Source organism: Ranitomeya imitator, chromosome 4 (assembly GCF_032444005.1).
Source record: "Ranitomeya imitator isolate aRanImi1 chromosome 4, aRanImi1.pri, whole genome shotgun sequence".
Lineage (NCBI taxonomy): Eukaryota > Metazoa > Chordata > Amphibia > Anura > Dendrobatidae > Ranitomeya > Ranitomeya imitator.
The window spans coordinates 548,380,357-548,395,339 of NC_091285.1; the positions used below are offsets into that span (position 1 = coordinate 548,380,357).

Genomic DNA, 14,983 nt, shown 5'->3' on the forward strand with positions numbered 1-14,983 from the left:
AACATGGAGGACAGGGTGTGAGGGAGAGAATAACATGGAGAACAGTGTGTGAGGGAGAAAATAACATGGAGGTCAGTCTGTGAGGGCAAGTATAACATGAAGGACAGTCTGTGAGGGAGAGAACGTGGAGGACAGTCTGTGAGGGAGAGAATAGCATGGAGGACAGTGTGTGAGGGAGAAAATAACATGGAGGACAGTCTGTAAGGGAAGGAATAACATGGAGGACAGTCTGTGAGGGAGAGAATAACATGGAGGATAGTGTGTGAGGGAAAGAATAGCATGGTGGACAGTGTGTGAGGGAGAGAATAACATGGAGGACAGTGTGTGAGGGAAAGAATAGCATGGTGGACAGTGTGTGAGGGAGAGAATAACATGGAGGACAATCTGAGGGAGAGAATAACATGGAGGACAGTCTGTGAGGGAGAGAACATGGAGGACAGTCTGTAAGGGAGAGAATAACATGGAGGACAGTCTGTGAGGGAGAGAATAACATGAAGGACAGTCTGTGAGGGAGACAATAACATGGAGGACAGTCTGTGATGGAGAGAATAACATGGAGGTCAGTCTGTGAGGGCAAGTATAACATGAAGGACAGTCTGTGAGGGAGAGAACATGGAGGACAGTCTGTGAGGGAGAGAATAGCATGGAGGACAGTGTGTGAGGGAAAGAATAGCATGGTGGACAGTGTGTGAGGGAGAGAATAACATGGAGGACAATCTGAGGGAGAGAATAACATGGAGGACAGTCTGTGAGGGAGAGAACATGGAGGACAGTCTGTAAGGGAGAGAATAACATGGAGGACAGTCTGTGAGGGAGAGAATAACATGAAGGACAGTCTGTGAGGGAGACAATAACATGGAGGACAGTCTGTGATGGAGAGAATAACATGGAGGTCAGTCTGTGAGGGCAAGTATAACATGAAGGACAGTCTGTGAGGGAGAGAACATGGAGGACAGTCTGTGAAGGAGAGAATAGCATGGAGCACAGTCTGTGAGGGAGAGAATAACATGAAGGTCAGTCTTTGAGGGCGAGAATAACATGGAGGACAGTCTGTGAGGGAGAGAATAACATGGAGGACAGTGTGTGAGGGAAAGAATAGCATGGTGGACAGTGTGTGAGGGAGAGAATAACATGGAGGACAATCTGAGGGAGAGAATAACATGGAGGACAGTCTGTGAGCGAGAGAACATGGAGGACAGTCTGTAAGGGAGAGAATAACATGGAGGACAGTCTGTGAGGGAGAGAATAACATGAAGGACAGTCTGTGAGGGAGACAATAACATGGAGGACAGTCTGTGATGGAGAGAATAACATGGAGGTCAGTCTGTGAGGGCAAGTATAACATGAAGGACAGTCTGTGAGGGAGAGAACATGGAGGACAGTCTGTGAGGGAAAGAATAGCATGGAGGACAGTGTGTGAGGGAGAAAATAACATGGTGGACAGTCTGTAAGGGAAAGAATAACATGGAGCACAGTCTGTGAGGGAGAGAATAACATGAAGGTCAGTCTTTGAGGGCGAGAATAACATGGAGGACAGTCTGTGAGGGAGAGAATAACATGGAGGACAGTGTGTGAGGGAAAGAATAGCATGGTGGACAGTGTGTGAGGGAGAGAATAACATGGAGGACAATCTGAGGGAGAGAATAACATGGAGGACAGTCTGTGAGGGAGAGAATAACATGGAGGTCAGTCTGTGAGGGCAAGTATAACATGAAGGACAGTCTGTGAGTGAGAGAATAACATGGAGGACAGTCTGTGAGGGAGAGAATATCATGGTGGACAGTGTGTGAGGGAGAGAATAACATGGAGGACAGTGTATGAGGGAGAGAATAACATGGAGGACAGTCTGTGAGGGAGAGAACAACATGGAGGACAGTCTGTGAGGGAGAGAATAACATGGAGGTCAGTCTTTGAGGGTGAGAATAACATGGAGGACAGTGTGTGAGGGAGAGAATAGCATGGTGGACAGTGTGTGAGGGAGAGAATAACATGGAGGACAGACTGTGAGGGAGAGAATAACATGGAGGTCAGTCTGTGAGGGCAAGTATAACATGAAGGACAGTCTGTGAGTGAGAGAACAACATGGATGACAGTCTGTGATCGAGAGAATAGCATGGAGGACAGTGTGTGAGGGAGAAAATAACATGGAGGACAGTCTGTGAGGGAGACAATAACATGAAGGATAGTCTGTGAGGGAGAGAATAAACACCGCTTCACTGATAATGTATATATTTTACCCGGAAAATCCTGTGTATTCATTGCATTATTCTTAAATCTTCATAAATAAACTACATACGTATTCTAGAATACCTGATGCGTTAGAATCGGGCCACCATCTAGTATATAATAATCATTTATAAACTAGTGAGCAGGTCACTGAGTCTGCATTATGAATACCTAAGCAGAACACCACATGAAGATTCCCTCACAAACCGCCCCTGAGCACGAACATATCATTAACTGAAAATTGAAAATATAGATTAAACAACAATCACAAGACGGATTTCATCAACCAAGGTATCATTTTAATCAGTAAAACAGCGCCGACCTGACACTGTGTGTAGATTACTGAGCACAATCCTGCTGACAGGTTCACTTTAATCTCCATACATTTTGAAGTACTCTGACTTCTTCATCAGAAGACCACAAAGATTCTGCTGTTGAAGAAGTCAGAGTACTTCAAAATGTATGGAGAGTAAACCTCTGTTCCTCACATGCCATGTATTGGATTTTCTTGATTTTACACCCAGCAGTGCAGGATACCTGCATCTCCTATTACCTCAATATTATGTTGGATCCTCCAACCTGCGGAGCTGCAGCAGCTGGATATCATATCCTCAACCTCCACCAATGTTGCGTCTTGCACAACTGCATCAGGTGAGCAATACCGTTTTACTCACTACACTGTTGTCTGTATAATGCCCTATTGCGCTGATTCCTCCCCATAGCCTTTTCTCAATATACAATTTGTGCAGAGCGCTGTCCATCAGTAATGAGTAGTAAGGACTGGGTTACATAGGGCACAGCATTCCGAGCTCTGCTAAATCTGCAACAGAGAAAAGTGTGCTTCTATCATAACTGGAAGGCACTGAAGGGCTTAACGAGAGAGCCACAAACTGTGATGCCTTTTCTTCGCTCAATCGTTAAGCCCATTTTCTGATTTTAATGAAACCTTCACCTAATATTGGCTTAGTATCCTGGCCAATAGCTTTGGTTCTGTCCTCTGGGTTTATAGTCTCATGATATCTGGGATCCACCCTCTTCCACCAGTAGTTGGGATCTGGTAGAATTTATCTCCCTCCCAGCTTTGCTTATTAATAGTGTTTTTTTCTTTTTTTTATTAACAGTTCCTATGGCATTCTCTTTGTAACAAGTCACAGCAGTGGGCTTTGGCGGAAATCCGCACCTGAAGGGTTGTCTGCATATCACTTATGGCCACGTGTGTTGTTTTAGAACGAATCTCACATACGTTTCATAATAAGCTGTGACCGATACCTACCCAACACAGTGTATATTCTCTGGTTATTGTGGGTAGGGCTGATATTTTGCTGTCATGTCTTCACAGTCTGCTGCATCCAGGAAATCAATTAGGTGATACATCACTTGAATCAGGGTCTTTGTTTCATTCATCATGCTGCTGTGAGATTACATAGCAAAAACTGTTGGCAGATTCCCTTCAAAGTCCAACATTTGAATACATTTGACCCTTGCATGCTTTGAAACAAGTGACCCGGCCTGCAGGCCCATGAAGTGAGACTTGCAGCTGTCTGCCACAAGGTCTAGCAAGTAGCTATGTAAGGAACGTCTCCAGATGGTGACTTTTATGAGTTGCCCTGCACAAAAGGACAGTTCTGGATGTGCATATAATGAGGGGGGGGGGGGGAATAAATATGGTAAACTGGAGATAGGATGATACTTTTAGAGGAGTGTTGAGGCTGCATGCAATAGTGTGGTTGGAGCACTTCATGCAAGAATTCAGAATGGGTGTAAAGTGGGATCCTTTGGATGGGAGTGGGCACGCTGGATGTAGCTTGTGCCTATCTCTCAGAAATGAATGTGGCTCTCAAGGTAATAAAGGTTGGGGACCACTGATCTAAAGAATCTATAGCCTTTCTGAGAGTGTTTGGCCTTCTGACTATTGGACAGCAGTGTTCAATTGTTTGGTGACTGGTGGCAGTGTGTCGCGTACCCAACATGTAGTAATTTTTTTCCGTTGTGATTCATGCTCAGTTTGCGGCATGAGTGGAAGATGAATACAAGATTGAGCGAGTGGAAATAAGCTAATCTCTTGCAGTAATATCCACTTCATGTGCTAAGACGGGCATAAAGGACAGAGAATGTTGCTTATTTTGTAATTTTATAGCATTTTCTGAGTATTTTTTTTTTCAGTAGCTAGAAAACTCCCTTAACCCCTTCATGACCCAGCCTATTTTGACCTTAAAGACCTTGCCGTTTTTTGCAATTCTGACCAGTGTCCCTTTATGAGGTAAAAACTCAGGAACGCTTCAACGGATCCTAGCGGTTCTGAGATTGTTTTTTCGTGACATATTGGGCTTCATGTTAGTGGTAAATTTAGGTCAATAAATTATGCGTTTATTTGTGATAAAAACGGAAATTTGGCGAAAATTTTGAAAATTTCGCAATTTTCACATTTTGAATTTTTATTCTGTTAAACCAGAGAGTTATGTGACACAAAATAGTTAATAAATAACATTTCCCACATGTTTACTTTACATCAGCACAATTTTGGAAACAAAATTTTTTTTTGCTAGGAAGTTATAAGGGTTAAAATTTCACCAGCGATTTCTCATTTTTACAACGAAATTTACAAAACCATTTCTTTAGGGACCACCTCACATTTGAAGTCAGTTTGAGGGGTCTATATGGCTGAAAATACCCAAAAGTGACACCATTCTAAAAACTGCACCCCTCGAGGTACTCAAAACCACATTCCAGAAGTTTATTAACCCTTCAGGTGCTTCACAGCAGCAGAAGCAACATGGAAGGAAAAAATGAACATTTAACTTTTTAGTCACAAAAATTATCTTTTAGCAACAATTTTTTTATTTTCCCAATGGTAAAAGGAGAAACTGAACCACGTAAGTTGTTGTCCAATTTGTCCTGAGTAGGCTGATACTTCATATGTGGGGGTAAACCACTGTTTGGGCACACGGCAGGGCTTGGAAGGGAAGGAGCGCCATTTGACTTTTTGAATCAAAAATTGACTCCACTCTTTAGCGGACACCATGTCACGTTTGGAGAGCCCCCGTGTGCCTAAAAATTGGAGCTCCCCCACAAGTGACCCCATTTTGGAAACTAGATGCCCCAGGGAACTTATCTAGATGCATAGTGAGCACTTTGAACCCCCAGGTGCTTCACAAATTGATCCGTAAAAATGAAAAAGTACTTTTTTTTCACAAAAAAATTCTTTTAGCCTCAATTTTTTCATTTTCACTTGGGCAACAGGATAAAATGGATCCTAAAATTTGTTGGGCAATTTCTCCTGAGTACACTGATACCTCATATGTGGGGGTAAACCACTGTTTGGGCACATGGTAAGGCTCGGAAGGGAAGGAGCGCCATTTGACTTTTTGAATGAAAAATTATCTCCATCGTTAGCGGACACCATGTCGCGTTTGGAAAGCTCCTGTGTGCCTAAACATTGGCGCTCCCCCACAAGTGACCCCATTTTGGAAACTAGACCCCCCAAGGAACTTATCTAGATGCATATTGAGCACTTTAAACCCCCAGGTGCTTCACAGAAGTTTATAACGCAGAGCCATGAAAATAAAAAATAATTTTTCTTTCCTCAAAAATGATTTTTTAGCCTGGAATTTCCTATTTTGCCAAGGGTAATAGGAGAAATTGGACCCCAAATGTTGTTGTCCAGTTTGTCCTGAGTACGCTGATACCCCATATGTGGGGGTAAACCACTGTTTGGGCGCACGGCAGGGCTCGGAAGGGAAGGCACGCCATTTGGCTTTTTAAATGGAAAATTAGCTCCAATCATTAGCGGACACCATGTCACGTTTGGAGAGCCCCTGTGTGCCTAAACATTGGAGATCCCCCAGAAATGACCCCATTTTGGAAACTAGTCCACCAAAGGAACTAATCTAGATGTGTGGTGAGGACTTTGAACCCCCAAGTGCTTCACAGAAGTTTATAACGCAGAGCCATGAAAATAAAAAAAAAATTATTTTCTCAAATATGATCTTTTAGCCTGCAATTTTTTATTTTCCCAAGGGTATCAGGAGAAATTTGACCCCAAAAGTTGTTGTCCAGTTTCTCCTGAGTACGCTGATACCCCATATGTGGGGGTAAACCACTGTTTGGGCACATGCCGAGGCTCGGAAGTGAAGTAGTGACGTTTTCAAATGCAGACTTTGATGGAATGCTCTGCGGGCGTCACGTTGCGTTTGCAGAGCCCCTGATGTGGCTAAACAGTAGAAACCCCCAACAAGTGACCCCATTTTAGAAACTAGACCCCCCCAAGGAACTTATCTAGATATGTGGTGAGCACTTTGAACCCCCAAGTGCTTCACAGAAATTTACAACGCAGAGCCGTGAAAATAAAAAATCATTTTTCTTTCCTCAAAAATGATGTTTTAGCAAGCATTTTTTTATTTTCACAAGAGTAACAGGAGAAATTGGACCCCAGTAATTGTTGTGCAGTTTGTCCTGAGTATGCTGGTACCCCATATGTGGGGGTAAACCACTGTTTGGGCACACGTCAGGGCTCGGAATTGAGGGAGCACCATTTGACTTTTTGAATACGAGATTGGCTGGAATCAATGGTGACGCCATGTTGCGTTTGGAGACCCCTGATGTGCCTAAACAGTGGAAACCCTTCAATTCTACCTCCAACACTAACCCCCCCACACCCCTAACCCTAATCCCAACTGTAGCCATAACCCTAATCACAACCCTAACCACAACACACCCCTAACCACAACCCTAATTCCAACCCTAACCCTAAGGCTATGTGCCCACGTTGCGGATTCGTGTGAGATTTTTCAGCATCATTTTTGAAAAATCCGCGGGTAAAAGGCACTGCGTTTTACCTGCGGATTTACCGTGGATTTCCAGTGTTTTTTGTGCGGATTTCACCTGCGGATTCCTATTGAGGAACAGGTGTAAAACGCTGCGGAATCCGCACAAAGAATTGACATGCTGCGGAAAATACAACGCAGCGTTTCCGCGCGGTATTTTCCGCACCATGGGCACAGCGGATTTGGTTTTCCATGGTACTGTACACCTGATGGAACACTGCTGCGAATCCGCAGCGGCCAATCCACTGCGGATCCGCAGCCAAATCCACACCGTGTGCACATGGCCTAATTCTAAAGGTATGTGCACACGCTGCGGAAACCGCTGCGGATCCGCAGCAGTTTCCCATGAGTTTACAGTTCAATGTAAACATATGGGAAACAAAAATCGCTGTACACATGCTGCAGAAAAACTGCATGGAAACGCAGCAGTTTACATTCCGCAGCATGTCACTTCTTTGTGCGGATTCCGCAGCGGTTTTACAACTGCTCCAATAGAAAATCGCAGTTGTAAAACCGCAGTGAAATCCACCATAAATCCGCAGCGGTTTAGCACTGCGGATTTATCAAATCCGCAGCGGAAAAATCCGCAGAGGACCAGAATACGTGTGCACATACCGAAACCCTACCCCTAACCCTAGCCCTAACCCTACCCCTAGCCCTAACGCTACCCTACCCCTAACCCTACCCCTAACCCTACCCCTAACCCTAGCCCTAACCCTACCCCTAACCCTAACCCTACCCCTAACCCTAACCCTAGCCCTAACCCTACCCCTAACCCTACCCCTAACCCTACCCCTAATCCTTACCCTAGCCCTAACCCTACCCCTAACCCTAACCCTAGCCCTAACCCTATTCTAACATTAGTGGGAAAAAAAAATTCTTTATTTTTTTATTGTCCCTACCTATGGGGGTGACAAAGGGGGGGGGTCATTTATTATTTTTTTTATTTTGATCACTGAGATAGATTATATCTCAGTGATCAAAATGCACTTTGGAACAAATCTGCCGGCCGGCAGATTCGGCGGGCGCACTGCGCATGCGCCCGCTATTTTGGAAGATGGCGGCGCCCGGGGAGAAGACGGACGGACCCCGGCAGGATCGGTAAGTATGATGGGGTGGGGGGAGAGCACGGGGGGGAAGGATCGGAGCATGGGGGGGTGAATCGGAGCGCGGGAGGGGTGGAACGGAGCACGGGGGGGTAGAACGGAGCACGGGGGGGTGGAACGGAGCATGGGGTGGTGGAACGGAGCACGGAGGGGGGTGGATCGGAGTGCAGGGGGGGTGATTGGAGCACGGGGGGGGTGATTGAAGCACGGGGGGAGCGGCCAAGAGCACGGGGGGGAGCGGAGCACAGGACGGAGGGGAGCCGGAGCAGTGTACGGGGGGAGCGGCCAAGAGCACGGGGGGGAGCGGAGCACAGGACGGAGGGGAGCCGGAGCAGTGTACCGGACAGATCGGGGGGCTGGGGGGCGATCGGTGGGGTGGGGTGGGGGCACATTAGTATTTCCAGCCATGGTCGATGATATTGCAGCATCGGCCATGGCTGGATTGTAATATTTCACCAGTTATAATAGGTGAAATATTACAAATCGCTATGATTGGCAGTTTCACTTTCAACAGCCAATCAGAGCGATCGTAGCCACGAGGGGGTGAAGCCACCCCCCCTGGGCTAAACTACCACTCCCCCTGTCCCTGCAGATCGGGTGAAATGGGAGTTAACCCTTTCACCCGATCTGCAGGGACGCGATCTTTCCATGACGCCACATAGGCGTCATGGGTCGGATTGGCACCGACTTTCATGACGCCTACGTGGCGTCAAAGGTCGGGAAGGGGTTAAATAAATGCAGGCCAGTAATTCAATCTAATAATGCTTAAAAGACACAGATCATCCTTCATTGCCTATTTAGATATTATTACCACTTTGCATTGCTACACTGTTCGTAGAAGGACGTTATACTGAAGGGAGGCTTTGAGATCCGCACTTTCCTCTCCAATAAAAATCCTATTATATAATTGAATTATGTAGTAAACTAGACCAGATAATGGCAGCAATGAGACTGGAGATATCTTATTATGCCTTGTTTTCTTCTTTTTCTCATTTATTCCCCTGTCCTGGACACGTGTGCCATCCCCCGATTTGTTTACAGCATTCTTATTGACATGTCTATCGTTCCAAACATTGCGATGCCGAACGGTGACTGAGAAACATCGGAATGCTTATCAGGCCCTGGGCAATGTTTTATATTAATAGAAATAGTTTGTGCAGCCAACCGAAAATGTATTTAACTCTTGTGTGTTTGCGGTCTTCTCATTTGTCAAGAAGAGTCACAGCAGACCTCGCATACTGTCAGCCACAGCAGAACGGTGCAGCATCTTTGGCTGATCTGGAAATATCCGGCCGTATAAAAATGCTATCTGTCGGTAAAAAACTCGGCGTGCGAAAAACGTCCATGTTACTTAAATTTAAGGCACTTTTCCTAGTGTATTTATAATTCTGTGTATGTGGAAAATATCCAGAAAAGATACAAACTTCAACTCCCTGTATTATCCACTCCACGCATAGGGATTTCCAGAAGAGCTGCCTTTTGACACATCCATAAGTGTGCTTAGTTTATCAGCTCACGTCCTCCTTATCATGCCATTTGTCAGTGCACAAGTCAACACTGCCCGCCTTTGTCAGCATAGTTGCCAATAAGAGGGAAGGAGAAAGTACCAGTCCTCATCATGGCAGAGACAAGGCGATCACATAAACACACTATATCAACATAGAGGTGAAATGCTGTGTCCCATGAGGAAGATTCATAGGACATTACTGTGCTGGGTTCATAATAATAAAGCCCCAAAGATTTATTCATCCCGATGTCATGTCTCTCCCAAGATTCTTCTGCCATCTTCCTTCCTTAACACATTCACACAGTGGAAATTCTTCAAGGATGTTTTAAACAATCGTTTTTTATTCAAATAAAATCTTACAATTATTTCTAATAATTAGTAAATCTTTACTTTTGATACTAAATTTACCTACATTGCTCATAAAGGGAAAAAAATCACAGATCTTTACAATTTATTTATTTTACTCACTTATATACCATAGCACTTTACAGACATTATCATCGCTGTCCCCGATGGGGCTCACAATCTAAATTCCCTATCAGTATGTCTTTGGAATGTGGGAGGAAACCGGAGTGCCCAGAGGAAACCCAGAGCAAAACAAATCAAACACGGAGAGAACATACAAACTCTTTGCAGATGTTGTCCTTGGTGGGATTTGAACCCAGGACTCCAGCGCTGCTAGGTTGCAATGCTATCCACTGCGCCACCGTGTAATGGCTCAGTGGTTAGCACTGCAGCCTAGCAGCACTGGAGTTTGTATGTTCTGCAATAAAATATAAACTTAATATGTTTTAAAATGCAAACATTATCTACCTTTCAAAAGCCCCTCTCCCAGTCCCAAAAGAATGATTGCCCGATTCATCTCAGGTCTTTGTTTGCTCCTCTGTAGCCATGACATGTCATCTTGACTTATGAACGGGAAGTCAACCAATGGTTACATTAATAATGCATCCCCCATCATTGTCAAAATAATTGATAAGTTATTTACAATATACTTTATCAATTTCTCAGCGTTTATTTTGAGATCTTTGTCTACCGTCTCTATGGGAATGCCCAGCACTGTACTCCATCTGACAGTCCCATAGACAATGAATGAAGCAGGAGTGCACATGCAGAGCTTCAACTCCTTTCCAATGGGACATTTCTGAGTCACCTTCTCAGAATCTGTAGGGGGATGGCAGACGCCCCACACATCCACCGATGCACAAGTTTTCATCTATCCTGTGGATAGGTGATAATGTTACATTTTGGGAATAACCCTTTAAGGGAGTTTTTCTAATAATGGTGCAGCGAAATGCTAGTATCTTTACACTATGCAGGATTTGCCATATTTATCAATAGGGCATATAGTGATTACAATTACCAATTCATTAAAGGATTATTCTTACATATGTTTTCAAGAGTGTGCTGCTCTTCAGCCTCCTGGAGGACAAGGTATTCTTGATCTGACCACCATCAGAGCAGTGTGTAGGAACTCCATAGACTGGGCACTGTTGATAGGTCATAGGTCACAGATGAAGTCTAGGGCAGAAGGCAGTAAACCCCAAAATTAAAAATCCCTCCATTCTTTATTATGGAAAGGATTTGTAATAACAAGTAAATGGCAAAGCTGCTGCTGGTTTTTACAAGCAACTTGCCAATTGTGAATATTTATTTCATATATGATTTGGACTGCTTGGGTCTCAAATGCCTTGTTTTTGGCTTCATACACTGTCAGATACTATTGGAAACGGCTACATAAATGGCAAATAACCCAAACGCCACATTTTCTGTGTATTTACACCACAAAATTGTCATAAATACATTGATCGAGGGCAAAATGCTGGAGCTCTGGATTCAAATCCCACCACTGACAACATCTGCAAGGAGTTTGTATGTTCTCTCCGTGTTTGTGTGAGTTTCCTCCGGGTTCTCCGGTTCCTCCCACATTCCAAAGACATACTGATAGGGAATCTAGATTGTGAGCCCCATCGGGGACAGTGATGAAAACTTCTGTAGAGCGCTTTAAATGATGACGGCGCTATAAAAGCAAAGCACATAAAATAACTAATAAAATAATTGATATGTCTACTGTATTTTAAACCAAACCTCACTTCCTTCCTGAGTTGGAATAAACGTGCCTATTCTCGCCCTAGACAAACTCTTTACACAAGATAAGATACCTACTTGATTGTCTGTGTGTGCCTTCTGGTATATGGGGTGATCACTTTAAAAAGCAGCTCCATGGCACCATTTATGCCCAACATCTCTGCAACCGAAACTGCAAAATACAACAATAGAATAAATACATAAAAATGCATCACAATCTGCTGATATTTACAAAGCCTGACCTTTGTCTTGAAAGCTGCTATATCTGACAAAAAGTACATTACATTCCCAAAGGTAACAAGTATCAGTGAATAAGGAATGTCTATAAATCTCTTTTTTTTTTCTTTCTCAAAGTAAAAATTTTGAACACTAATCAAAAGAGGAAAGGATTTATATGTGCGGCGAGCTTGTTGCGAAAAGTCATTCATCACAGAGGCATCTCGAGTATGCTTGTCTCCTAGCATTTGACTTCTAAACATCACTTTTTTTCTAGATTGCTGGATTATTAGGAGACATGATGTTCTGAGAGAATTTTTTTTTCATAGAAATGAACAGTTCTCTTGTTCTTAACAATGCACGATAGCCTGAATGTACCTTCAAGAGAAAATTTCAATTACTTGATTAAGATCATTTAAAAAAAAGGAGCATGGTGGAACGAGTAATTCATCCTTCCGTTTTCTTCCATTACAATTTCTTCTCTTTTGTTTGCTATGCTGTGCTCTATTTCTATACAGGACAGTTGATATTGAAGCTAAAATGAAAACCTTAATTCCTGGGCCATGTTGATTCCTAAGTGGAGGCTTTAAATATATTTAAGCTCCAGCTTGGTACCAATGGATGCATCAGGAGATTGACAAAAGCAATGAGATACAACAACGTGACTCTTACCAATTACAGATGGCCATAGACCTTTAATACCTGTCAGTCAAACATTCGATCAGTGAACAGTTATTCCCGCCAACGCATGTATACTCGGACAGCTGAGCATGCACATGTATGCAATGTGGAGATAAGTAAACTGCAACCAGGCACTTGTTACAGCAGCTTACCTCTCATCAAAAGAGGTCATGAAATTAAACATGCCTTATCCTTGTTTGTGAAGGGAGAGTTGGTTGGTCTCAAAATTGGCACATCTGACCAACGTTGGTCTATTGTCTATGGGAGGGGTTACCCATTGGAATGAATAGGCATGCATGCCAACAGCAGGTCCATTCCATCCAATTCTACATCAAATACCATATGCTGGATCGTAGATTACATGATGAGGAATAGAGAGGGCCAGAAGTAGACCCCTACCTCAGGATTAAGGGGCCATTGTGTTCGAAAAGTGTTGTCATTCCTATAGAGATTTTCTCTGCACAGTTACGTACATCCAAACACCACGCAAGGAACAGCAACACAGCCCTGGTCACACGAATTGAACTTTATAGTACCTCCCTGACAAGCAATTAGACAAGAGAATCCCTTTGCAGAAAAAAAAGTCAAATGGGCGTCTGCCTCTTTGTTCACAGAAAACAAGAAACAGAAGAAAGCCTATTACAGGGCACTTCTGATCTTCACAGCTACTGTATAAACAAGTTCACAAATCTTTGTGATTTCCTTAGTTGAGTGATGATGACTCCCACTCACATTCTTCTATACCCCTTATTATAATGTACAATATAAAATTTCATTGTGGTTCCGTGTTAGCAAGAAAAATCAATGTAAATACTTTTATGTCTGAAAATGACAAAAGTCTTCTAGGAATGATACCTTTATTGGTTAACCCGTAAAATTATATCTGCAAGTTCTCAGAGGCTCCTGAAGAAGAAGCCCCTGGGCTCTGAAAGCTTGCAGATATAATGGCAGTGGTTAGCCAATAAAGGTATCATTCTCTGAATACTTTTGTCATTTGGGTGCATAAAAGTCTTAACTTCTAAAGAGTAAACAGAATCCCTAGTGCATTATTAAATGCAATACACTTTTTTGGGGGTGAGCCAAAAAAAAAAAAAAATCGCGTTAGTGGTGGACACAGACAGAAAAGGGCCACTGAGCAAAAACAGTGTTTGTGCCCTTTGCAATCCAATAGTTCTATGAGAGAAACTGCTTGCTGATTTGGTGGTGGAAGTGGGCCACCTTACCTCTTGGACCCCTGTTTGGCTTCACAGGTTGCAACATTTATATGTCCATCCTTACACCAAGCCCTGGTTGTAGGACAAATACCAGGAGCCTTTGTTTTACTAACCCTGAGTGTATTTTCTAGCAAACTTACCTGGAGATGTGGAAACATGTGATCAGTTCCCCCCAGAAAGTGAGTTATTTCCTGCTATGATCTCATACTTTGCACTGACGAGGGGGCAAAACCCCGAAACACCATGTCTACAAATTGAGATTCTTTTTTTATTTTTTATCCTAAGTCATGTGGCAAGGCTCGTTAAAGGGTCAACAGTGACATTTAGGTTTGCTACTTCCGATATGTAGAACTAGAGTTTAAGTCTTCTTCCTCTCTGAAGAGTGAAATCGCATACAGTATTTAAAACAAAACTTGCTCTCTTTTTTACATAGTTCTCTATGGTGATTTTTACTGGAGATGACCAGATAAAGTGTGCAGCGGAGGTACCAGGATATATTAGTGTGTTTTCACGAGTCAGAAGAATGCATAACCATAAAAAAGTATAAGCAAGCAAGGCAAGTAAATTTGTGAGTTGTTTTGTGAAGATAAGAAGCTGTGTAAGAGTTTTCCTGCTTCTTTTTTGTAGTAAATACAGAGGCCTTCACTAATTTGTTTTTTTTCCCCTGCTAAGGGTTTCTCTTATCCAACTGGTTGTCAGGTAGATGCTGTATAGTGCCAATAGCCCATTTGTGTATATTTTTGTATGAACTTTTTATTCAGGTCATTAGGTCAACAGGTCAGAATAGTTATGTTTAATTAATATAATGGATTTATAATTAGAGTATTGTTCAATATTTAAGGGAGTATTAACAACAGGGCGCATTGACAGTCACTGTCATATTTTGAACACATGTTCCCAGGCCCTTTTGGCATACTCTCAGATATTACAGCCATTATTTAAGATGTCAAATGTGATCACAGAAGATCAAGCTTTCCAGATTTGCACAGAGCTGGTAGAAGATGAGTAAGGATGCTACTGAAAGCTGCCTCAATAATAGTTCCTATGCCATGATATGGAAACACGTTACAATTAAAGGTGTTGTCCATCTAGAATGACAAGTTTGCAGTCACTCTGTGAGAC

At 43.1% G+C, this 14,983-nt stretch overlaps 1 protein-coding gene across 1 annotated transcript in view; it reads right to left on the reverse strand.

Annotated features, from left to right (window-relative positions):
- AGBL1 (AGBL carboxypeptidase 1) overlaps positions 1–14,983 on the reverse strand; it is a 1,336,772-nt gene that overhangs the window by 1,303,295 nt on the left and 18,494 nt on the right. The window contains exon 5 of the mRNA XM_069762409.1: positions 11,829–11,922. Within this exon, the coding sequence (XP_069618510.1) occupies positions 11,829–11,922 (94 nt within the window). The remainder of the gene's footprint in view (positions 1–11,828; positions 11,923–14,983) is intronic.